Source organism: Bubalus bubalis, chromosome 5, assembly GCF_019923935.1.
Source record: "Bubalus bubalis isolate 160015118507 breed Murrah chromosome 5, NDDB_SH_1, whole genome shotgun sequence".
Classification (NCBI taxonomy): domain Eukaryota; kingdom Metazoa; phylum Chordata; class Mammalia; order Artiodactyla; family Bovidae; genus Bubalus; species Bubalus bubalis.
This window is the reverse complement of record NC_059161.1, coordinates 77,755,683-77,783,045: the sequence shown is the minus strand read 5'-3', so window position 1 is coordinate 77,783,045 and position 27,363 is coordinate 77,755,683. Positions and strand designations below refer to the sequence as shown.

General features: G+C 39.9%; 1 protein-coding gene across 2 annotated transcripts in view; it reads right to left on the bottom strand.

The window, feature by feature from the left end:
• Positions 1-23,430, bottom strand: part of NUCKS1 (nuclear casein kinase and cyclin dependent kinase substrate 1) — a 28,018-nt gene extending 4,588 nt beyond the window's left edge. The window contains exons 1-4 of one of the 2 annotated variants that reach the window (XM_025277685.3): positions 23,214-23,430; positions 5,688-5,737; positions 4,014-4,119; positions 1,080-1,135 (exon numbers count right to left, since the gene is read on the bottom strand). In XM_025277685.3, coding sequence (XP_025133470.1) covers positions 1,080-1,135; positions 4,014-4,119; positions 5,688-5,737; positions 23,214-23,230 — 229 coding nt within the window. In that variant the 5' untranslated portion in view covers positions 23,231-23,430. The remainder of the gene's footprint in view (positions 1-1,079; positions 1,136-4,013; positions 4,120-5,687; positions 5,738-23,213) is intronic. The other variant, XM_025277684.3, reaches the window with a different exon arrangement.
• Positions 23,431-27,363: the final 3,933 nt, after the last annotated feature.

The following is a 27,363-nucleotide window of genomic DNA, read 5'->3' as shown; positions in this document are numbered from 1 at the left end:
GCAGACTTGAACAAGTGAAAGCAAAACAGCTCAGTGGAGTGCTCTCCTGGTGACTCAGTGGATAAGAATCCATCTGCCAGTACAGGGGACACGGGTTTGATCCCTGATCCGGGAAGATCCCACGTGCTGAAGAGCAGCTGAGCCCCTGCACCACAACTCTTGAGCCTGAGCTCCAGAGCCCGGGAGCCGTACTGCGGAGGCCCGTGTGCCCTAGAGCCCGCCCGCCGCAATGGAAGCCCGAGCACTACGACAAAGAGTAGCGCCCGCTCGCCGCAACGAGAGAAAAGCCTGCGCAGCAGCCAAGAGCCAGCACAGCCCAAGATAAACAAATTAATTAAATGATTAGGAAAAAATAGCTCAGCAGGGTGAATTCAGTGGAACTTTGTCTACGCTTTACACATTACCTAAATAGCATGGGAACGTAGACCAAAACTAAAATGTTTGGGAGCAAGGTGGAACTCTCAATTCTTGAACGAGTTAAACTTTAAAAAATAAATACCAACAACAAATAATCAGGATTTAACATTTAATCTAGTCAGAGTCTCTTCAATTGATTCTTTTAAGTTAAAACTCTTACAAAAAAGCTTTCTCTGTGGCTACTTCCCAGCTAAAAAGTCAAACTAAAACTAATCATTGTTTGCTTTTCAACAGTCATCACTTCCTGTATTTTATACCTTGATTTCACTTAGTATTATATATATTCTATATAGCTTGATATCTTTATTTGTTCATGTAAGTGGTTTTCAATTTCGATTATGCACAATTTCAATTATGCATGAGAATAATCTGTAAATACTTTAAAAAAACAAAGCCCCAACATCCCACCTAGACCTACTGAATCAGAAGTCCTGGGATGGGATGGACATAAGTATGCTAAAAAAAAAAAAGCTTTCATAGGAAACGGTAATAAGCCAGCTGGACTAAGAATCATCGTGAGCTCTTTGCAGATGGAGACACTTACTGTTTGTAATGTGGTATTTACCACAGAGCCTGGCATTACTATGAAACCACTTATTAAAATGTCCAATAAATAAATAGATAAATAGAATTACAGCTACTACATTAAAAATTGTTAGTACCTGCTGAATGAGAATCATCCTTCTTAGTCTTCACATCTTTTTCTTCTGAGTCCTCACTATAAGAAGAGGGAAAAGTTTAAAAGTCTTAGACCAAAATCCAAGTGAACATAAATCTCTAGAAATCTGACCGGAGAAGAATGCTAAAGAAAACCTGTTATACATAAAATAATTCAGATGCTGAGAAGTGAAATTGCTTCCATTATTTCCCTAATACATAGAGATACTGGTGATTAAGAACAATTTTATCCACTTTTGGAAAATATTGCTTCCTTTGAAGACCCAAAGGAAAAAACCAAGGTATCTCAACACAGGCTAAAAGTTTTCACCTAGGCATAAGCCCTGGTTCACAAGAACATTTACTAAGAAAAAAACTTCATTGTCAGAGACAGAGTATGAATATAATGAAAATAAACCATGTAATGTATCAACGGTGGTAAAGAAGGCAAATTAGTGGATAGCACCAAATATAAATGCAGCAAGTACCTTTATAATTATTAAAGGAAACTGGAGTTATATAAATTACAATATGCCAGAAATTTATCTAAAGCAAAATGAAAATAAATTAATTATCTCCTAATATTAATATTTAGGAGTCTAGTATGCTGTACATCAGAAATCTCAACATATAGGCCTGCCTTACATCATGGAGAAAATAAAAGCAAGCTAAAGATCACTGCAGGGTAAAAGTTAAAGAGTTTCAAAGTTAAATGGAAAATTTTATAAAATAATTTTTTATGTCACAAAGATGCACATTTTATATCCTCACAAATTTTAACTTAGAAATCTGGTGTGTAGTGTTCTGTCTTTGTCATAAATTAATTAGCTGTATGATCTTAGGCAATTCACTTGGTACTCTTCAGTGCTAAAATTTTATGATTCCATGATAAATTCTGACAAACAACCACCAAAAAACCATACATAAAATTGTCTTCATAGCTTTCTTTTTTTCAACAGCAGATCCTGTAAATCTTTTGGTATTCCCATAATCTAGATCACACTCAAATGACAAACTATTGAGCCCAAGATTCCTAAGCAAAGAAAAAAACCAAACACATTTCTTTACTAAGCAATCTGATCTAAATATACTGTAATTTTGAAAATTGTGACTGTTCTATCTAAATATTTTATGCAAAATAAGCATTTAATTCACAAGTCTATTACAATGATGAAGAATGAAATCATTTTCTCTGTTTATCTTATTATTTTTAGTTTATAGAGACCATTAATCCTTGAGCCCCTTTAAAATGAAGTCAAATAATAGCTAAACTTTGAAGTAGAGACCAACAGAAAAATCAACATAATACTGGTCTGAGGGAATAAACATATGAGACAATACAAATGGCAACAAAAACTATTTCAACCATTCTTGGACCCATAGGAGAGAGCAATAAAACCAAATGATTGCAACAATGAAAACGTAGTCTAGATATCAATTATAATGATGAGACATGATAACAGGCAATGAAGATGCTCATTCCTAGGGAAAATATAATAAAATAAATACAATAAAAGACAGTTCTAAGTTGGACTGCTGTATGAAACTGGAGTGCCGACTTCCCTGATGGCCCAATGGTTAGGACCTCGCATTCCAATGCATGGGGTGTGGAACTGATCCCTAGCCAGGGAGCTACGATCCCACAAGCCTTGTGACCAAAAAAAACAAAAACAAAAACAAAAACATGTAACAGAAGCAATACTGTAACATATTCAATAAAGACTTTAAAAATAGTTCACATCAAAAAAAAATTATTTTAAAAAACTGGATTAGAGAGATATATTAATGAAATTATGCAAGAGTTATCTTCCTACAGTAAAATTTTATCTTACTTTTCCTCAAAAATTTTCCACATTTCTGAAATTCTCCAGGAAAGAAAATATTAGAGGTTAGTGATTCAAGCAAACAGAAAATGCTAGGTGAATATATTAAATTTAGCTTTCTGTGAATTCAGAACGAAAGACTTCTACTCAAGGCTTTATTATACTGATTTTAGTGCTCAAAAGTAACTATCTTAGAAGAACTAATGAGAATTATCATTTCATTTCTTTGAAATGCTCATACTTAATAGTACTGTTTGGAAGTGGTGTAGTCTAATGGCTAAAAAAATGGATTTTGGAGTCCAATAGACATGGTTTCAAAACCTGTTGGTTCATTTGCCAGTCCTTAGATAAATCACTGACTCCTCTGACTTAATATTACTTACCCTAATAAAGGTTTTGTGAGAATTAAATGATAATGATTATAAATTAGCACATAATAGATACGGGCATATAATAATCCTAAATGGTAACTATCATCACCACACCACCAAGAAGGTCGTGGCATAGTTATACTACACTGAATTTGAGAGCTTACACGTATACCTGTAAGAGCAGAGATGAAAGCTACTGTACCCTGGTCTTGTGAGCCAATCACAGTTGACAATATAACTTATCTGAACTCATTTATGACACAAAGGGAAAGGGAACAGCTCAAAATGATTAAATTATTTAAACAAAGTAGGATTGATTATATAAAACTCAGCAGGCAATGCAACGTAAGATTCTATAAGCTTTAGTTATAATTCTGTCAGTGATTTGTGCCAGTGATTTTCTGAATAGGAAAGGTCACTTATTCTCTGCCCCTTCTACAGTGAAAATGCCAATAGTATCTTTGGGCAACAAATTATCAGTACATACTTAAACAATCTTTCTGCCTTTGTTCAGAGGTTTGCAGTAGCAACAAAATCCTTCTATCATTCCCAGAGCTCACTTGAGACTCCAGGTTGAGTCTAAGCAAGCCTACCTCTAGAATCAAAGCACTGCATGCTTTGATAATATGAAATACACAAAAACACCACCAAGAGCACTGTCCCAAAGTAACTGAAGATTCTACCAGTTTAGAGATCAGAGACTACCCTCATCTGTAAGTAGAAACAGATTAGCAATGCCTCTTACCTATCTTCCTGTGAATTCTTTCCAGATCGCCTCTTATTTTTAGCTTCTCGGGGAGATGATCGAATTTTCTTAGCTGGAGGGCCTGAATCTCTTCCATAATCTTCATCTAAACAGATTATGAAGATAAAATTTATTTATGAAGATAAAAATTTTCAAATTCAATGAACTATATTATGATTTTTACATATCAAAAATGCCACAGTATTTACTGAGATAATTCTCTCAAGCTGTTTAAAAGCTAAGAAGGCAGAATATCCTAAATAATTTTCTTTCATTACAAAAACAAAATTCTTTTCCACTCTAGTTCCACCTTGACTCAATCATTTTTATTTTTGCCTATTGCTTTCTAGTCCTCATGTGTATACTTTAATATACTCACAGCCAAATATCTCTTATTTTATATTTTACCCTTTTAATTTGTTAAAGCCTTTTACATGTTTCCACATCTTTGTATTTATTTGGAAACTATTATGGTAACATGGTTATATTATAAGCATTTTAGAATGTAAAGAACCCACAATCCTACAATCCTAACACAATTACTGTTATCAAGCAAATTACTTTTAAGCTAAAGTATTATATATAGCACACTCTGACACTTGAAGAAAACACCCTCAATTTAAAAAGTGCCATAAAACCTTAAAAAGTGACTATTTCCAAAACTGTTCACTAGACCATTATATACACTCGTGAGGACTGAGAACAGTGTGAAGCTTCAGCAATTATTAAATGGTTGAATAATTATAAATTATGGAATACCACACAACCACTAACAAGCATAAACTTTTCATAACACAAGAAAGCTAAGTAGGGGCAGCTGGGAGAGGCACAGAATCCAAAATTCTACAGAAAGATGTCAACTATATTTTTAAAAGGAAAAAAAAAAAAGACCAAAGCCTTTTTAAACAAAAAGGTTACTTGAGGGCTAAGGGACCTTGAACAATATTTCTGTCTCAGTTTCCTTATCTGTAAAATGGAAATAACAATACTTATAACCCCATTTTAACAGGACTGAGCTAAGGATTAAATGAGTAAACAAATACATTTAGCAAGTATTGCCTCTGGGAAGTTGGGTTATGTTCTTTTTTTATTCTTCTTTATACATTGCTGTATTTCCTACATTTCCCCAAAGCATATAATATTATCTTTATAAAGTAAAATTAGATTAAAGAAAAAAGAACAGTAAACACATCTTGAAAATGAGAGTAAGGACATATTTTAAAGAAACCTTTTATGGCTAAGATTTACAATACACTAGCCTCTCTATAGTTAGTTCACAAATCAAAGGTGTTTCACAAAATACTCTCATCTTACTTCATCATGCAAAATACATACATGCTCCCTATTACAAGGTATGAGTTTTATTGTGATTATAGCAGGAGATATATTAATAAACAATGTATAAGAATTATTGCACATTTAAACTTTAGAGTCTAAAACTAGGTAAGAAAAAAAATTATTGAAGTGTTTATTATCAATGATTTACAAAGGAAAAATTAAAATCCATGCAGATTCAACATTTGTTTTGAGTAACACAGATTGATATAATTTATATACGTCAAAATAGTCTAAAAATTAAAAATTATTTCAAAAGAATAAAAAAAAGTGTAAATAAGCTGGGTATTCTTCCACTAATCAGTTCAATTTACTACTTACTGAAATCATAAAACTTACCAGCATCATCGGATTCCTGAAATTGTGAATAATCAACGACCTTCCTATTTCTGTAAAAAGAAAAGACTCTAATCAAGATCATAAAAATATAGGACTTTTCTAAGATATTAGAACACACATTTCTATTTCATAAACAGAACCAGAACTAGCTCTCTGAAATTTATTTTTCAAAAAGCTGTCATCTCAGCCAAAAGAATGTCATATTGTGTTATAGGAAAGCATAGCTTAAAACAAAACTATGTCAAACGACAATTCTTATAATGCTCATCTCAGGGATAGCTCAAATATTATCCTTTCCAACAAAACAACCTCCCAGGAGTACATAAAATGGAGAAATGAGCCATAGTACCATATATTCTTTATATACAGTCTGATACCATAAGCACACAAACCAAAACTGTAAATGTTATTTTATTCACACATATTCCTGATAAATAAGGTTACTACTAATTTTTTTTTCACGGCAAAGTGTCTTAGCTTTTAAATATAATACAGTTAATTATAATAAACAAACTATGGTGACTGTAAGTTAAGCTTTACACAGAAGGGAATGGAAGAAACTGATTCATTCAAAAGCTGTTCTTCGGGACTTACCTGGTGGTCCAGTAGTTAAGACTCAGTGCTCCCAATGCAGGGAACTCAGGTTTGATTCCTGGTTAGGGAACTAGATTCCATATGCTGCAGTTAAGATCTGGCACAGCCAAATATAATAAATAATAAACAGCCAAATGTTCTTTATTAAAGAGCATTTTTGGGGGCCGCACCTCACAGCATGCAGATCTCAGCTCCCTTCCCACAGCAGTGAAAGCCTGGATGGAATCCTACCCACTATACCACCAGGAAACTCCCCTAAAGAGCATTTATTAAAGAAACAAATTTATGCATCTACTTGGCTCAGTGATTTTTAAGTCCTTTCAGTTCAGTCGCTCAGTCGTGTCTGACTCTTTGCGACCCCATGGACTGCAGCACTCCAGTCTTCCCTGTCCATCACCAACTCTCGGAGCTTGCTCAAACTCATGTCCATTGAGTCAGTGATGCCATCCAACCATCTCATCCTCTGTCATCCCCTTCTACTCCTGCCTTCAGTCTTTCCCAGCATCAGGGTCTTTTCCAACAAGTCAGTTCTTTGCATCAGGTTGCCAAAGTACTGGAGTTTCAGCTTCAGCATCAGTCCTTCCAATGAATATTCAGGACTGATTTCCTTTAGGATTGACTGCAGTCCAAGGGGCTCTCAAGAGTCTTCTCCAACACCACAGTTCAAAAGCATCAATTCTTCGGCGCTCAGCTTAAAGTACTTAAAAGTACTTTTAAAAGTATTTCTTCCTAGGTAAAGCATCTTTAATATCTCAAACAAATTTAATTCCCATTATTCTACTTCATATTCTAAACCCAGAAGTTTAAAATTTCTGCCTTAAGAGAGATATAAGAGCTTCCATGTTAGTATCCAAACAGCCTGGCATTTAGAAGAACCTTAGATGCACTGTAACTAAGGGGAAATTGAACAAATGAATTGAAAGAACTAAGAGAAACATACCACCAACTACACTTAAACCTAAGCTGAGCACTATTCCTGGTTTTATAGATTAAGACGCTTCCCAGGTTGCTCGGTGGTAAAGAATCCACCTGCTAATGCAGGAGACAGGGGTCCGATCCCTGGGTGGGGAAGATCCCCTGGAGAAGGAAATGACAACCCACGCCAGTATTCTCGCCTAGGAAATCCCATGGACAGAGGAGCTTGGTGGGCTCTAGAGTCGGACACAACTTAGTGACTAAATATCAGCACAACAATAGATTAAGGAACCATTTAAAAGCAAAAACAGGGCAGTCAGAATTCGAGTACAGGTGCGACGTCTATATAATATGCAAAAATGATAGAGGAGGAGTGAATTCTGAACACATGCTTGGGGCTTAGATGTGCAAGAAGGTATGGCCGCATTTTTTCAAGCTGTGCTGTGTCTCCGTGGCGCACAGGTTTTCCTCCACCTGTGGTAAGTGGGGGCTTCATGTTGTGGTGCAGGCGCTAGGACCTTCGGGCTTCGGTAGTCGAGGCTCACGGGCTCCAGAGCTACAGGCTCAGGAGTTGCGGCCCCCTGCACGTAGTTACTCTGTGGCAAGTGGGACCTTCCCAGATCAGCAATCAAACCCGTGCCTCCTGTGTTGGCAGGCAGGATTTTTACCACTGAGCCAGCAGGGAAGCCCTATGGACACACTCTTGATTTAAGAGAGAAAAAGAACTCATAAGGAATTTTGCATTGTTTTTCTTTAGTCTACTAATAATGAATTATCTTCTGACTTTATTGCCTCAATGAGTCAAGATGCAAAACCATAAAATATATTGTAACTATGTTTTAAGAAACTGAGTTTATATATTAAAGATACCATTCTATTAGGAAAGTTAATTTAAAAAATGTGACTATTAATTCCACTTACATGAGTTACCTAGTCAAATGCAGAGAGACAAAAAAGTAGAATGGTGGTTGCCAGGGGTGGGGTAGAGGAAGATGGAGAAGTCAATGGTATGTATCGTTTCAGTTTTACAAGAGTTCTAGAGACTGAATCGGAGAAGGCAGTGGCACCCCACTCCAGTACTCTTGCCTGGAAAATCCCATGGACGGATGAGCCTGGTGGGCTGCAGTCCATGGGGTCGCTAGAGTCGGACATGACTGAGCGACTTGACTTTCACTTTTCACTTTCATGCATTGGAGAAGGAAATGGCAACCCACTCCAGTGTTCTTGCCTGGAGAATCCCAGGGACGGGGAAGTCTGGTGGGCTGCCGTCTATGGGGTTGCACAGAGTTGGACACGACTGAAGCAACTCAGCAGCAGCAGCAGCAGAGACTGAATGCACAAAAATGTGAATGTATTTAACTACTGAACCGTACGTTTTAAAATGGTTAAGATGCGGCTTTCTTGGTGGCTCAGTGGTACAGAATCTGCCTTTAAATACAGGAGGCTGGGTTCAATCCCTGATGCAGGAAAATCCTACATGTGGCAAAGCGACTAAGTCTGCGCGCCACAATCATCGGGCCCATGTACACAGCTTCTGAAGCCCGTGAGCTCTCGAGCCTGTGATCTGCAACCAGAGAAGCCACTGCAGTGAGAAGCCTGAGCATCCCAGCTAGGGAGTAGCTCCCGCTCGCAGCAATGAAGAAGCAGCACAGCCAAAAGCAAATAAATAAAATTATATAAAAGAATCGGGGGAAAAAAAAGTTAAGATGGTAAATATGCTGCTGCTGCTGCTAAGTCACTTCAGTCGTGTCCGACTCTGTGCGACCCCATAGACGGCAGCCCACCAGGCTCCGCCGTCCCTGGGATTCTCCAGGCAAGAACACTGGAGTGGGTTGCCATTTCCTTCTCCAATGCATGAAAGTGAAAAGTGAAAGTGAAGTCGCTCAGTCGTGTCCGACCCTCAGTGACCCCATGGACTGCAGCCCACCAGGCTCCTCCATGGGATTTTCCAGGCAAGAGTACTGCAGTGGGGACATATGCTACTTTACCACAATTAAAAAAAAACAAAAATTTTTCTTGAAAAAAAAAAAAAACTCACAAAAACAAACAAACAAAAAAAAACAAACCAAAAAACAAAAAACTATTGGGGAGCTAGTAAATATTCATGTTCTAGCAAAATAGTGATTTTTACTGACAGACACCATGAAAAACAACATTATGAACCCTATGCAAAGATGACCATTTTATGCATTACTTGGTATCAAGGAAAATGGGACACTGAAGCAGGGGGAAAGGATCTAAGAGAGGGAGTTTTAAACCTCAGCTTCTAATAATTATGTACAGATTCTAAAACTGCAGGTATAATAATTTTAGGTTATCCATGCTGGTGGAATTGCAGCTAAAATGCGGTACAATTTCCAGGGATCGATAGACATATCCTATGATACTGTATAAAGGCAAGTAATCATAATGGAAAAGGATCACTGTTGTTCTTAAATCATTAAGTTGTGTCTGACTCTCTGCAACCCCATGGACTGTAGCCCGCCAGGCTCCTCTGTCCATGGGGATTCTCCAGGCAAGAATACTGCAGTGGGTAGACATTTTCTTCTCCTCCTTCTTCCTTCTTCATATGAAGAACAACTGAATAAATTGGGATTTTTCTAACTTGCAAAAGAGAAAACACGTTACATTTGGTGGTCAGATTAAGTATGGGTTCAATATAAAGAACCTTCTAACAGCTTGCTAATGACAGATACACTTCTCTAGTGTATCCCTACAAACACTCCTTAGAAAGGAATTATGTAGTGATAAATACAGAATCTGCCAAGAGGAATTCCAGGTTCTGGTTCTAGAACTTCAGGCCAATCACTTCTCTGGGCCCCAGTCCCTCAGCTGTTGGAACTGATGACCTAAGTTGCCACACAGATCTAAAAAGTTGCTCTATAAAATTAAACACAATTATCGAAGCTTAATGAAAAACATGACTTTGTCAAATTCAAACAGTCAATGATCCTTTTGGGGACCACACAGCTTAAAACATACTGCTGTAGCATTTGCTTTTCACTAATTTGAGCTCTCTGAAGGTAACAGTTATGTCTTATGTCCCCACTGGTGTTACAGAACAGGTAAAAGGTAGGCACTCAAATATTTTCTGAACTTTTTGCTCTTAGGGCCAAATTTTAAGAGCTCTGTTAGAAATCTAATTCTAGAAAATACTCTAGAGGTTAATCATCCAATCTCCTTAAAGTCTGGAGAAGGTAATGGCAACCCACTCCAGTACTCTTGCCTGGAAAATCCCATGGGAGGAGCCTGGTAGGCTGCAGTCCATGGGGTCGCTAAGAGTTGGACACGACTGAGTGGCTTCACTTTCACTTTTCACTTTCATGCATTGGAGAAGGAAATGGCAACCCACTCCAGTGTTCTTGCCTGGAGAATCCCAGGGACGGGGGAGCCTGGTGGGCTGCAATCTATGGGGTCGCACAGAGTCGGACACGACTGAAGCAACTTAGCAGCAGTAGCTCCTTAAAAGTCTTTTTGGATCTCATTTCTTGCCACTTAACAATCAACACCAGGTAGCAACCAAGAATCAGGTTTTGTTTTTGTTTGTTTTTTTTTACCACTTGGTCCTGCAGCTTCCTTGCTTAGAATGCTATTCGTATCAGTCTCATTCATATCAGCTACAACATCACCTCTCAACACCTTTAATCCCTTACTGATACTACATAAACCACTAATGTCTGTCTCCCCTTTTAAACGTGAACTTCTTGAGGACAGAGGCTGTCTCTCCTTCACTTAGAACATCAGATTCAAGGAAGGTTTGATGAGTGAATGGATTTGGCCTCTGCAAAGGATTAGGGTGAGAAAGGGCAACAGAAGGGAGGATGTATGTGCCACTGGAGGTTTTAACCTATCAGACTTTTAATCCCACTGCCCTTAACAACAAAAGAAAATTCAGTTTTCTCCAAACTAAACAACTTTATTTTAGATTTAAGAGATTTGAAAGGGGAATTTCCTGGCAGCCCAGTGCTTAGGACTCAGTACTTTCACTGCAGTGGTCCAGGGCTCAATACTTGGTCAAGGAACTAAGACCTTGCGAGTCGCCTGGCACAGCCAAAAAATTATTTAGTACATTCTTCTCTTTTTGGCCATGCTGCATGGCATGTGGGATCTTACTTAGTTCCTTGATCTAGCCTCCTGCTTTGGCAAGGAAGACCACCAAGGTCCTTGGACCACCAAGGAAGTCCCATATTTTGTATCAATATATTTTTTTCTATCCTAGTTTTCAACACAGGAAAACTACAAACATGTTATGATACCACTGAAAGAACGGAGTCGTAACCGCTGGAGCAACTTTCAAATGCCAAAACCAACTTTTTAGTGTAAAATGAACATCAAAAACTCAAACTGGGAGGACAATACAAAATTTCTAATACAGACATTGTAAAGCAATGATCCTCCAATTAAAATAAATTAAATTTAAGAATTTCAAGACAGCATAAAAGTTAAAAACATGGATTTTAAAATTGGGTTTAAATCCTGGGTCTCCCAGTTATTTCCCCTCTTTGAACTTCAGTTTTCTCACCTGTAAGACAGAAATAACAACACCTGTCTCTCAAGGTTGCCATGAGTGCCAGGCACACAATTATCCAATAAATAGCAGCCATTATTTCTTGTAAGCACTAACCTGTTCCATCCAGAATACCACTGCAATCTTGAACCCACCTGATTACACAACACTCTTGAACTATTTATCTGAACAGCATGATTAAATCACTCCTCTTAAAAACATGGTGTCTGGTTCTAGTATTATTTAGGAAGATTGTGTTCAAGAGTTTGTTGTTCATTTCACTAAAATGCAACGTCAAAATATGTATTTTAACATTATTTCCAACTCTATGATAAAGTTTCCAGTTACCAATTAGGGCAGAGAAAGTAGCAATACTAGCTATTTTAAATCCACCATTCAAGTTCGATCAATTTCTGTCACTCAAATCAAATGGAGTTCCATCTAAACAAGTGTAAAAATTTACACTAGAAAACAGAACTGTAACCCAGTAAGGAAAACCAATGTTTAAAATAGAAACTATAGGAACACAAAAACTTCAATTATGTGCCTGCTCTTATTTTAAAAGCTGATATAATCACTATATTTAGATTCTAAAGGTAACTTGGTTACACATGAACCAATTCCTGGATGACCACCAGAGGGCTTTGTGATAAGTCCTCACTTTTGCATTGCTATAAAGTGCAAAAATGAAAGGTAAAGTTGGAAGCTAGACAAAGAACAAGAAAAGATCCATTTTTGGCACCAAATATGGCTAACTCAAGCAATAAGATTTTTTTTCTTCCTCTCTCTTGATCATCAACTTCCTTCTACTAAATAATGGTAAGTCTACCTCCCAAATTTCTTTCTTATAGCAGCAACCATCTAAGACCAAGTCAAAATTTTTGAATAACATTCTAAAGATCAAGTGAAGTGAAAGTCACTCAGCCGTGCCCGACTCTTTGCGACCCCACGGAATTCTTCAGGCCAGAATACTGGAGTGAGTAGCTGTTTCCTTCTCCAGGGAATCTTCCAAACCCAGGGGTTGAACCCAGGTCTCCCACATTGCAGGCGGACTGTTTACCAACTGAGCTATCAGGGAATGAACAGTACTTCAGAGATGAAAATTACCACAGCTTTGAGATGATCTCAACTAACCCTCTTAACCTTACAGATGAGAAAACAACTAAAACCACAAAATCTGATGCTAATCTGTCACCAACGTTCACACCAAATTCCAGGCAAGGAAGCAGAACTTTAAAACAGAAACACACATTTAATTGTTGACACCTAAGCTCTACACTACTTAAAGAGCACAAAATCATTTTCTCAAGGAAAACCAGAGGGAACTTATAAACAACTTACATTGTTTAGCTCATTCAAGCGGACTATCCTTCCATTTGTAACCCTGAAGAAATCACACTGCTCTGGTCAATGCAGGGAAGAAGAAACACCTAGCTAATTTTCTAGAATCTAGTTTATCTGAGTTTTGAGAAACCCCAAACAGCTAACACAGCTCTTTTCACTAATCATGTAAGAGGTAAATATCTAGAACAATGTTTCTCAGCCTGTCAGCCACAACCCGTTATTGGGTCCTGAAGTCAATTTACTGAAGGATGCCTGCGAGTATGCTCAGTCACTTCAGTCGGGTCCAACTTTTTGCAACTCTGTTGACTGTAGCCTGCCAGACTCCTGTGTCCATGGGAGTCTCCAGACAAGAATACTAGAGTATTAGTATTAGTATTAGTAATACTAGGGTTGCCATGCCCTCCTCCAGGGGATCTCTCTGACCCAAGGATCAAACCCACAACTCCCGTGCCTCCTGCTTTGTACGCAGGTTCTTTACCCATTGAGCCACCTGGGAAGCCATTCAGTTAGTCAGTTCAGTAGCTCAGTCGTGTCTCTTTGCAACCCCAAGCACTGTAGCATGCCAGGCCTCCCTGTCCATCACCAATTCCTGGAGCTTGCTCAAATTTATGTTCATTGAGTTGGTGATGTCATCCAACCAACTCATCCTGTCGTCCCCTTCTCCTTCCACCTTCAGTCTCTCCCAGCATCAGGATCTTTTCCAATGAGTCAGTTCTTCACATCAGGTGGCCAAAGTATTGGAGCTTCAGCATCAGTCCTTCCAATGAACATTCAGGACTGATTTCCTTTAAGATTGACTGGTTGGATCTCCTTGCAGTCCAAGGGACTCTCAAGAGTCTTCTCCAATACCACAGTTCAAAAGCATTAATTCTTTTGTGCTCAGCTTTCTTTATAGTCCAACTCACATCCACACATGACTATCGGAAAAACCATAGCTTTGACTAAACGGACCTCTGTTGGCAAAGTAATGTCTCTGCTTTTTAATACGCTATCTAGGCTTGTCATAGCTTTTCTCCCAAGGAACAAATGTCTTAATTTCATGGCTGCAGTCACCATCTGCAGTGATTTTGGAGCCCAAGAAAATAAAGTCTGTCACTGTTTTCATTGTTTCCCCATCTATTTGCCATGAAGTGATGGGACAGGATGCCATGATCTTAGTTTTCTGAATGTTGAATTTTAAGCCAACTTTTTCACTCTCCTCTTTCATCAAGAGGCTCTTTAGTTCCTCCTTGCTTTCTGCCATAAGGCTGGTGTCATCTGCATATCTGAGATTATTGCTATTTCTCCCAACAATCTTGATTCCAGCTTGTGCTTCATCCAGTCCGGCACTTTGCATGATGTACTCCTTTCCCAATTTGGAACCAGTCCGTTGTTCCAAAGTGAAGCCCTTACTGATGTGTAACTAGCATTTTATTTTTTTTGCCACACAGGTGGGGGATCTTAGTCTCCCCCACTAGGGGGTGAGAGCGCTGAGCCTTAACTACTGGACCGCCAGGGAATTCCCTATAACTAGCTCTTTAAAAGAAAAAGCAGCAAATAGAAAAGATCAGAGAAAATTGTGCCTAAATAACTGGCAAGTGCCTGAAGCTTGTTTCCGTGTTTGTATTCTTACGTGTAACAAAATTGCAATGTCAAACCTATTTCTTACAGGAACCTCATCAAAAATGTCTGGAGAGCCACTTTAGAATATACTGATTTACCAAGTAGTTTCACTTTTACAAGCAACAGTTATAATCTGTGGCCACGAAAGTGTAACATTTCTTCCTAGTTTTAACTCATCTTTTCAAGAAAATCACTTTTTTAAGCTTACTACTACTACTAAGTCGCTTCAGTCGTGTCCGACTCTGTGCAACCCCATAGACAGCAGCCCACCAGGCTCCCCCGTCCCTGGGATTCTCCAGCCAAGAACACTGGAGTGGGTTGCCATTTCCTTAAGCACTCATAAAGCCTATCCAAGGTTAGTGGCCTGTGGGGGTCAGGGGGAAGGGTGATGTACCACCAGGTACTGGAATTACTGGACCTAACAGCTAACCCAATCTTACCCAAAACACGTTATCCTATTAACAGACGTACTGTAAGGGCTTGACTGAGAACCTTCATGATCTCCCATGGCTACTAATTCGAAGAAAACTCCATATTGGAAGTTTCCATTGCGGTGAGATCTGCCTCTAAAGTCCACTCACCAATTGTCTTGTCTAGCTCCTGGTATTACCATGGTCTAAATCTAAACTTTCTTCCACAGAGCAGCCCTTAAAATTGATGTGACAGTTTCCACTCTTTCCTTCAAGGCTAAATATGAAAGTTTCTGCTTATCAACAATCACTATCCACTCACCCCTTAAAACTTAGGACATTTTACCTCTATTTTTGTAACTCTCAAGATTATTCATGTGCCAAATTTTCTCAGGATGTAAGAAAATTAGTTCATAGAAGCTGAGATATGTAAATTCAATTCAGGGTAATTTCTCACAATTGCTTATCTTTGAGCTTCATGTTCCTTTTGGCTAAGAAATGTTGCTTTAACTGTATATCATTCTGCTTTTTACAATTAAATAGAATTCAAAACCAGTCACAAGAAACAAGAAAGCAAACAATTTTAAATAAAAATTAAAAAATCAAGAACGTTACAGGAAAGAGCTCTCAGTTCTTCAAATGGGAAAAGTAAATTTCTAACTTCTGTACGAGAATAAAGGCATTCTGAATGATGAGCCAGATACATATTAGTTAGTTATTACAATTCCCTTCTAAATCTTTTATCAACTTGCTACTATTTCAGTCCAGGTGAATAAATATGAACTGTTATATGGCACTCCTTATTCCCAAAATATATTCAGTTCCTCCATATAGGAAAACATTCCCAACCTAAGTTTAGTGCAAAAACTATGCAATTAGGAAGAGTAAACCTCAAGCAGGTGAGATTACAGGGGTCTCAGATGAGCACATTACCAAGTAGAGTCCTGTCTGCAGCAAAGTCTTAGAAACTTCAGTGGACTCTTCCAGTTGTCTCAACACAACTATCAGGGACAAATCTGTAGCCTAAGAAAGTCAGATTTACCGACTCATTATAATAAAGATGATGGAACATCAGAAGTGTGGAGCATCTAACCAAACAGGAAAACTGAAAAGGATTTGGGGAAGGGTACAATTTAGGTGAAATTTAAATGAATCAGTGTCTTGATGGGTTCAAAGCACAGTAGGACTGTGTGAAAAGGGGTCTTCATCAGGTTTAGACTGTGAAGTGGACCTTGGGTCCTATTTTTTGGCAAAGAAGTTAAGGTAGATGTGAATTTTGTGCCCAGGAAGCCCTTGTTTGAGGCTCTAAAGTTGTAAATCAAGGACAGTTCTCTGCATCAAAAGGACAGCTTTTCCTGACAAGTGTGATGTTTCACTCTAAATGATGCAATATCAAGCAGCAGAGTTTGACAGTCTGATTTAGAGAACTCAGTGGGAAAGCAGTAGTCAAAATATTATCATAAATTATTTATACTTATTATAAATTATTATAAATCTTTCCAGTTGTAGCTTCTGCGGAAGATAGTCCGTTATCCCAGTCCAATGAATAGATGGCTGGATTTTTACTTCTCAGTGGAGCTAAGTTTTAGTTTCTTAAAGAAATTCATGTTCTGGGTCATTTTATCTTGACAGATGAAATCTTCCTGAAGATCACCTTGCTTTGCAGGTAACTGTACAGGTGCACAGTTCAAAAGATACTAAGAAGCACCTGAAAATATAGCCAGTTGAGACACTCTTGGCAACCTAAAGTTTTTCAAACACCTCTATTTAGATACTAGTTATTTTAAAATATGGCAATGCAATTCTGTAACAATCAGTTCTTCCTAGAACCTAGATAGGAATACATTTTTTTGAGGCAAAACAAAGGGATGCCCCAGTTTGATCAAGTTGTCATGTGCTAGATAAAATGTTTTCTTTTACTGTCTACAACACTGCAGTCTCTATTTCTAGACTCAACAATCCAAGAAGCCACTTCATAATCCAGAATGATATGTTTATTTCCCTTTGCAGCTAAGAATTTAAAAAGGCAAACAGAAGTAACACTTCACAGGATACTCAACAACTTCATTAAGTTCAAGTGACTCAAGTTTGCAAACTCTATGTGACTGTGTATCATTAACTCTCAACTTGAGAGAGGCACCATTCACATGGACTGTAATGTGGATGTTAATTGGGTCGGTATCCCAGAGCTACACAGAACAGTGGCCTTGTTTTTTATATTTCTGGGGAAAACAGACCAAAAACATAAGTAAAACCAATCTCTCTTTATTCCAAATTACTTTCTCCTTATTAATGAGTTGTATTGCTAAATGATTTCAATCACTAAAACTCAACCACTTACCTTAATTTATAACTTTTGTCAAGTTAAATCAACTCCAATTTATTAATCTTAATTTCCTACTAATTGTAGTATACTAATGAGTTTTATAATTGGTGCTGAACCTTTTCAAATGCTATGGTCTTTCTCCCTTGTTTCTGGGACATATTCTACTTGATATTTTTAATACATACTAGATTCAGTTAGCTATGTTTGGCAGTCTTGCATCTATTTGCATACGTAAAATGAGCCCATTAATTTCCTGTGGTGTCCTATAGGTGGCTTTGGAATCCATTCACTTATTTTGGTCAGGGGAAAAATGCCCGACTTAGGAACCGTATTCACTTAAAGCCATGTTATTTTCTTCCCACAAAAGCCTCACACTTCAGTGCGTTTTCCTGTACATTCAAGTGTTCTTTTCCTTTAATGAACCTCTTCGCATGTTCTCTTATTCTTCCCCCCAAACTCTCCTTTTCTCCATTCACACCCTCCCCAGCTCACTCTAAAGTTGGTCTTGTCCACCAAAGTCCTGCTATGAACTAAACCCCTCCAAAGACGGCAAAGTGTGTTACTACCAGTAATACCCCGAGGCAGTGACTCACAGAAAAGACCACACTGGCTTTGGACTGGCCAGTTTCTATTGGAATTCCTGCTTCCTCTTAATGGTTAGGTCAACTGGGCCAATTATGTAATTATCTAAGTTTCAGCTATCTCACATACAAAATAGGGATAATATATATACTTTGCTTAAGGAGTTGTTTCAAGATTTTTATTTTTTCTAAAATTAAAGGTTGAGAAAGGGACTGCACTGTTAAAAGGTCCATTCTCTCATCTATGATTTGGAAATTCAAAAAGTTCTGAAAACCAAGTTTTTTCATAATGTATATGGTGGTAAACATATGAGGGGCAAACGGGAGGATTTTTAGAATTTTAGTGTGAAAATTCCTAGGTTTTAACAGCGATTAATGTGTTTCGTTATAGGAGCACTAACCCAAACTGATGATGGTACATTATATATACAGTATAGGAACCCTGTTACTTCTTTTTTTTAAATCTTGTTACCTGCTTAAAACTTTTGAAAATACTGAACTCTCAAACACATATAGTCCTCCAATGGTTTCAAACTAAGGATTGTGGACCTGTAATACATTCGGTGTGTAATCAAATACAATACAAATCTGGAAGAGACTTAAATAAGACTCATGAAGCCTAAATCCACCTTTATTATTATTTCTACACCTTAGCTCCTTGACTTCAAAGTTATCACTTCCAACAGATGGTATTGGACTAAGCCGAAGTTCTTTCTAGTTGTTTTTTTTAAAAATGCTTTTAATTAAAACTTATCTCTGCAAGTTAAAGATTGAGTTGGGAAAAAACACAGATCGCTATTTAAAACATTTTGGCCATATATTTCCCCTCAACTATTTTCTATATAAATCTTAACCACCAGTGCATACAGAATGCACTCACCATTAGAGATGACTAGATAAAGGAGCATTTGCCCATCTTCATGCCAAACACTAGGAAGGAAAGATGGTACCACAGAATGCCAGTATTGTACTCAGAAAATCTCAGTTCAAATACTGGCTGTTTGATAGTTCTGTGACATTGAGTAACATACTATTGTAACTTATTTTGTCATCCGTTATTTTAAAAAATGTTCTATTACAGGGTGATAAGGATAACACAAGATAAAGTGAAATCCTCTAGTGGAGTACCTGATTCTGTATTTATACTTAGTAAATGTTTATTTGGTAATTTCTCTAAAATCAAACTTAAAACACTTTTTTTTGGCTGTGCCACACAGCTTGCAGGAGGATCTTAAGTCCCCCAAACAGGGATCAAACCTGGGCCATCGCAGTTAAAGCATCAAGTCCTAAGCACTAGACCACCAGGGAATTCCCAGCATTGTCTCATTATAGTTTTCACATTAAATATATATATGTTGGGAAATGTTGAGTATTTAAGTGTTGTTACAAAATTAACTCCTCCATTATTCAGGCTTTGCAAGTTATGTGAGATATTTTGAAAGGTAAAGTCTACAAAGTTTCTTTTTAGAGGAAAGTGACATGTAAGTAACAATGTACAGATTCAAGGTTAATAAAAGTCACACTTCTTTCACATGCACACACACACACCCTGGACACAGACAATAAGATGAGATACAAGGAACCAGGCTCATCTAAAACCACATTTATTAGTATATGACACTTTTAAGTATCTTCCTGTGTCTACCTGGGGGCTTTCCAGGTGACGCTAGTGGTAAAGAACCGGCTCACCAATGCAGCAGGAGACGTTAGAGATTCTGGTTTGATCCCTGGGTAGGGAAGATCCCCTGGAGAAGGGAATGGCTGCCTACTCCTGTATTCTTGCCTGGAGAATCCCTTGGACAGAGGAGCTTGGCCAGCTAGAGTCACAGTCGACTTAGCACAGTGTATACTTGGTATCAAAATCCAAACTACCTAAAAGTTTCAGGTTTCTAAGTTTTTCCCTTTAACAGGCCGTTTTGAAACTAATTTCCCTGTAAGAGAGAATGTCTTTTTTTTTTTTTAAATAAGAAATCCAGACACATTACAAACAAAATTCTCTTTAAAAATAAAGCAATTTGAAATCTTGGAAAAGCTGTTAATTCTCAACAAAAGTATAAACAAAACCAAAAATATTTTTATCTATCTGTAAGAGCCTATGCTTTCACATCTAAACTTTCAATGTTAAAGGTTGTTTGCAATCTCAAGTACTTAACAAAAAGAGGCATGATAACACTTACAAGATGAAGAAAGGAGAAATAGATTGATCTGAGTGACTTGGGAGTATTTTCAATAAGAGAGGATCTCTGGCAAATGCACCAAGCTGAATTTCAAAAAACCCACTTTCTAGTCTGGGCAAGTCACTACATCTCTGAGCTTTCATCTTTTACAAGTAGTAGCATTTTTAGTCCCTATTCCAAAGGATAAGAGTCATAAAAACAAAAGTTCAAAGTGTCATACAGTCAAGTAACATCAATTCTTATCTGGTAGAAGGTAGAGCGCATTTATGTGGAAAGGGGGAGGATGAGGGTAAGCAGGGCTGGAAATTGAGAAATCTAGGTTCTAGGCCCAATATTGGCATGTATTAGCGGATGACGCAAGGCACTTCACTTGTTCAGGTCCCCACATAAAGTCACTTGCAAGATGAATTTGCCTAAATTTCTTTCTGGCTCTAAGACTGTAATTTTATGCTATAAACTCGAATCCAAGGCCTAAAATATTTGAGCTGTCATTTATATGTGAATCATATACTATAAAAGGTGGAGAGAGCAATACAGCCTGAACAAAACTACTTAGATATGTGTAGTGCACACATCTATGGAAAATCCTGCAGTAGCTGATCAATTCCACTCATTTGGAAACTGGTGTCAAGCAGCCATTAGTACATTTCTAAATCTTCTTTAAATGCTTAGGTTAACATTAAAATAGAGTAAAAACGTAAACCAGAAAACCCTCAAAATTATATACAGGCCTAAGGACAGAAACATATCCCCAAAGAAGCTGCAGAGACACTTATCCAACACGTGCTTTTTTTGGTTTTTGGTTTGTTTTTAAACAAGGTTGATCATTCTGATACCAGGTCAACATCTGTAATTTTTGGTTACATTCCCTCGAGTAAACAGATTCAATTACACCTTGAAATAAAAGCACTTCCCTAAGACAGAACTTTTTTTATTGCAAATTTAACAAACCACCAAACTCAAGTTTAATTATTTCTGCTTTATTATTAATCAAGAGTATGTAAAAGACTTAAAAGACAGTTACAAAGAGACTTCATCACTATATAATCAGAAACCAAGTTGCTTGAAATTAATAATTTGAAAGTGACTCAAAAAAGTCTACAATATATTTAACTTCATTCTTCAATTAGGGGCAAATAAACACTTAAAAAAATTACTTTTAACATACTAAGAAAAAAGTTGTGCACAAATCCCAATGCCTACAAAAAAACGCATTAGAACGTGCTTAATGTATTTATTCCCACCTGGTGATATTAAAAAAAAATCAAAGTTTTCAAGAGGTAAAAAATGTTCCTGTCCCAACATGTAAATCTGGGGGGCACAAAATCGGGCAGAGGAGTTAAGTTACAACAGTGAAAACTCATCAAAACCTAGTGAACTGCGGTTAGAAGGTAGAGAAAAACAAATCCATTTTCATCACGCAGTAATTTACTTCCAGAAGGCAGAAGATCCAATCCAGGTGAAACAAATCTTTATTATGATAATTGTCTTGTTTGTTCTGATCCTAAAGAAAATACTCTACGAAAATTGACCGGATACACCGGTTAATTATTATGCAAAAAAGTATGCATACTATAATTTGAAATATCGATTCAGACTCCGTGCCAAAATGCAGGCAGAACTCTTCCCGGCGGCGATGGTAAGGTATCAGAGATGTGGGTTGAAATTAAGCAGAAAGGCTGTCAGGTAGGTAGTGAGCACTCTCCTCACGCCCACCCGGAGCGCAGGAGTATGCAGTCCCAGCCCACCACCAGTTGGAGCGGATAGTCTAGTCTGGAGACAGAACGGTGTGCAACATTTAAAAACCTTTTCCGGGGTTCCAAACCCCCCTTTACAGCTTTAGGTCAAAATACTTCCGTTTCTCACAAAACTTGGAATGGAGAAGGGGGAAGAAACTGTTAAAATACCTAAAAACGAAACCTATTTATCCAGAAAACACTACGCCAAGTAGCCAATCCTTACATTGACAGCCTCAAGGACATTATGTTAAAAATAACATTTATTAGCAACAGCGTTCCTTCTTAAGGCCGCACCAGACTGGATTAAGCCACACCCCTCCATAAATGGCACATTCCATACAATAGCCAGGACGGCAGAGGGCGATTCCACCGGGCGCTGGGGAACGGCAAACTTGTTGCCAGTCTCAGAAGGAAGTCCAACGACTGCACGACCCTAGCCCGTTTATTATTAAAGTTACTCGGGGGGTAAAAATATTACAAACACACCCGAACGTGTTCGGCCACGTGAGAGGAGAGCCGGGTAGCGGGAAGGACGAGCACTCGGGATTTGGGCTGTGCAAGTTGACCCGCACCTCCCTGAGCAGGGACGATTCCAAGGGAAGGGCATTTCTAGACGGGGGCCGGGAGCGAACTCGGGATGCGAGGTGCGGGGGGTTACCCCGTTCAGAAACCCCCCAGGCGGGGCAGAGGCCGCAGTCCGCGCCAGGGCCCAGCCCAGAACTCTTCCTCCGGCCGGAGGGGAAAAGAACGCGTCCCGCCCACGCCCGGCCCCGATCCGGGAGGCGGGGCCCTGCAGAGACCCCGGAGGACGGAGGCGGGGCCCCGCGGTAGCGCGGCCCCTCCCGCCCGGCAGGGAGCACCCCCGTCAGCCAGAGAGAACAGGCCGCCTCCCCCCACCCCCACGCGGGCCGCGCGGGGCAGGCGCTCCACGGCGTCTCTGCCCCAACCCCCAATGAGGCCGGGCCAAGCCACCAAGCCCGCGAGGCCGGCCCCGAGGAGGTGGGGCCTGCACGGGGGCGCCGACTTCACACCCCTCCCCCTCCGGCCCGCCCCAGTGCGGCGAGTGGGGGAGGCGGCAACGCGGCCCCGGGCCCTGCAGCGGCGCGGGGCGGGGAGGAGCCCGCGCTCGGGCGCGCGGCCGCCGCCCCCGCGCAGCCCCGCGCGCCAGCCAGGGCCCCCGCGCTCAGGGGCGCGCGCGGGGCCCGAAAGGGAGGAGGCCGCGCGCGGCGCGGAGAAGGCCGGCGCTGAGCCTCGGCCCCCCCCCACCCCGCTCCCTCACCACTCACCCCAGCCCCCTCCAGCCCGTTCCAGGCCTCGGACTCCGCACTGACCTGACAGGCCGAGACATGTTCGCTGTCGAAACAGGACCGAGTCGAGGAGCCAAAGACCAGGACCCCCCCCACCCCGCGCGCTTGGCGCCCCACCCCCCCCAACTTCGGCCGAGGAGGCCGCTGCCGCCGAGCCCCGAGCTGCTGGCTTCTCAAACTCCGCCGCTCCCTGGTTCAGGGCCCCTTAACCAGACGAGCCCCCCGCTCCCCAGTCTCTTCAAAATGGATGAATCAAACCAGCCGAAAATGCGCCAAAGCCGCCGGACAACCGAGCCCACTAGGGCCTGTGGGCTCCGCCCCAGCACGACCGGTCATTGGCAGCTCCTGCCAGATGCGCGGAGCTCATTGGTTCGTTTGAATCATCACGTCCCCCCAGGCTCCGCCCCGCCCGCGGAGAGGCCCCACCTCCTCCGTGAGGTCCTGTTTGTCAAGATTCTCTGAGAGCGCACGGCCGCAAAACAAAAATGGTCGCTGCTCGTCCCGCCCCCTGGTTGCCACTCCGTAGTTGCAGATTCGTCTTGGGTCGCGCCTTAGGACGACTGAGAAAAAAGATTTATGAAGGGCTCTGTGTTATTTAATGTTAGCTTAATGATACATCATTTCGCCTGTCTTGGTCATCTATAAACTCCACTGACAGCAAAACCTGTGGGCTAGGCAGCTGATTCGTCAGCAAGGGGCTGCTTCTGAATTGGAGGGAAACTTCACAGCTTCAAAAAATTTGACCTTAAACCCACAAGCCCCTTCGCCTTGCTTCACCGTTAGACCTCAGGAGCCCAGCAATTGCTGGAGCAGGGAGGCAGGCTCTCAGTCAAGGAATAACTTCACCACCAATTTCCATTCTCCATTCAGGACCTTAAGATCACTTCAGGGTCATTAACGTCCCAGTCGTGGACCTTAGGGGCCTAAAAATTAGGAGCAAGAGTGCTGGGCCAGAAGGTTTTTCTGTTTGAACCTCAGGTCCACCATTTAATAGGTGTATAGCTTTACCGCTCTGTGCCTCAGTTTTCTCATATGTAAAATGGGCAACAGTAGTACTGAATTCATAGAATTCTTAGGGTTAAACGAGTTGATATATTAAAAGGCTTTAGGACAGTCTCTGGAACAGTAAGCGGAATGTAAGTATTTGTTATTAGTAAATTCATATTCCTAATTCCTTGGTGGGGATGGGGGAGGGGGCGGGCTCAAGACTCAAGTCAAATAACTGAGGGTGACTCAGATCGTTCCATTTAAATCTATGAACATTTGTTGGAAGCATAGAACTCTCAGAAGTAGAGCTCAGGATCCCTATGGGAAAGGCCAAGACCATTGTAAAACAGACTTCAATCCCTGTCACAGGCAGCCTGTTAATAACCAACTGAAGCCACAGTCCATAAACAAACAAACCAAACCTTTACTATTGCCTCCTGAATGTCTCCCCTTGTAAACTCTGGCTTCCCTAAGGGAAAAGAATAGCACAGTCCACCAGTAAAGTGTTAAACAAGTTGTATTTTCTCTTCCATGTCACGCCACCCTTTCCCCCCTGAATGTTGTTGGTAGTTAAAAAAGAAAGCATACCATTAAGTACATTCACATCTCCAGAATATTTTCAACTAAACATTATACTTAAACACTAATCCCCATTCCCTCTCTCCTCAGCCCTGGTACCCACCATTCTTCTTCCGGTCTTCATGAATTTGACTACTGCAAGGAACCTCACATAAGTGGAATCATATAGTATTTATCCTTTTGTGATTGGTTTATTTCACTTAGCATAATGTCCCTCCAGGTTCAATCATGAAGCATGTATAAAAATTTTCTGCCTTTTAAAGACTGAATACTATGTCATTGTATGTATATACCACATTTTGTTTATCCATTCCTCTGTCAGTGGACACTTGGGTCACTTCCAGATTTTGGCTATGGTGAATAATTACTGCTATGAATGTAATATATAAATAGCTCTTCCAGTACCTGCTTTCAATTTTTGGGAGTATATACCCAGAAATGGAAATCCTAGCTCATACAGTAATTCTATTTGTGATTTTTTTGAGGAATCTCCATTCTATTTTCCATAGCAGGTGCACTATTTAACGTTCCCACCAACAGTGCACAAGGGTTCCAGTTTCTCCGTATCTTGCCAACACTTTTTTTGGTTTTATAATTTATTTACTTATGGCTGCGCTGGGTCTTCATTGCTGCACAGGCTTTTCTCTAGTTGCAGAGCAAGGGCTTCTCATTGTGATGGCTTCTCTTGTTGCAGAGCACGGGTTCTAGGGTATGTGGTTTCAGTGGTTGCAGCACATGGGCTTATTAGCTGTTGTTCCCTGGCTCTACAGTACAGGCTTAATAGTTGTGGCACACAGGCTAGTTGCTTCGCAGCATGTGGGCTCTTCCTGGATCAGGAATTGAATTCATGTCTCCTGCATTGACAGGTGGATTATTTACCACTGAGACACCAGGGAAACACTTGTTTTGGTGTTTTTTGATAGTAGTCATCTTTTTTTTTTTCTGGTGGTGGTCTTAGTGGATGTCCAAATGTGTTTTGACTAAGTATTGTCATCCATTATTGTCACAATACCAGTGCAGAGGCTGGCGTGGTGCAGTCACAGGTGACTTTCTTGGAAGCTCTTTTATTAGGTCAGATTGCTGTTATTTAGCAAATACCATTATTTGTTATTGTGAGATGAGGCAGAGGAATTCTTGTTATTCATTTATTAGGCAATGAAAGGAACTGACCAGTCTACATATCCAGGCAACTGGAAAGTTCAGAACAGGTCTTCTGGGCCTTGGCACTGTAGTTTACTTCCAGGCCTATGTACAGATGGCCACTGACGGCTATTCCTCTTCCAAAGTGAGGGTCATATCCTATCTCTCTCCTTAGCTTCAGCAAATAGCTTCTGTTTGCTTGTTTATTCACTCAGTATTTCTTTTTTTCCTCTTTTTTAAAACACTGGATACCCTTTTCATTTGTTCCAGGTACTGTTCTTTTTGTTCTTTTGGCTGCACTGTGTGGCACATGGGATCTTAGTTATCCAACCAGGAATCAAACCTGTTCCCCCTGCAGTGGAAGTGGGGAGTCTTCACCACTGGATCAGCAGGAAGTCCCTTCACTCAGTATTTCAACAAACACTGTCTCTCAGGAAGGAAGGAAGACTTAAACTTCTAGTTAACTTTTTAGTGAGTAAGTACAGAGTTATGCCTACAAGACCCCTAGAACTGTCTCCCTAGCTGTCAGGAGAATCTGAAATGCAACCTCCAAGGTCAGATCCCTCCAGTGCATCCCCACACAATCTCCCCTGGACACCTGTCTCAAGCACAGCCACTCTGTAGGAAACTGAAGAAAGACAATGATCATCTGACACGTTAGATCTTAGATGCACTGAAACTGTGAAAATGAAACAGGCACAGGAGACAGAAAAGACAGTTACTCTTTCTCCCAGGAAATGAGATTTAATGGCTTTGGGAACCCAGTGCTTAATTTCCCCTATGATTTTAGTTACATTTTGAGAATTAGCCTTTTCCTTCTCCCCTGCATAGGTTAAAGACAATAAGAGTGACAGTGTGGGGGCAGTGAGTCTGATGATTCTTTCCTACCCCTAACAAAGACCCAGTTCCTTCAAGGCTATGCTATAGTTTCTGGGAACTTTGTAAAAATTTTTGAGCACTTACTCCATGCCGGGCACTTCCAGTTCTGTGGCTGCGTGAAAATCAGCCAGCCAGGTTTAAAGATAGATACTGCTTCAACATAGTTTTGGAAGTTTTAGCCACAGCAATCAGAGAAGAAAAAGAAACAAAAGGAATCCAGGTTGGAAAAGAAATAAAACTCTCACTGTTTGCAGATGACATGATCCTCTACATAGAAAACCCTAAAGACTCTACCAGAAAATTACTAGAGCTAATCAGTGAATATAGTAAAGTTTCAGGATATAAAATTAACACACAGAAATCCGTTGCATTCCTACACACTAACAATGAGAAAATAGAGAAATTAAGGAAATAATTCCATTCACCATTGCAATGAAAAGAATAAAATACTTAGGAATAAATCTACCTAAAGAAACAAAAGACCTATATATAGAAAACTATAAAACACTGATGAAAGAAATCAAAGATGACACAAATAGATGGAGAAATATACCGTGTTCATGGATTGGAAGAATCAATATAGTGAAAA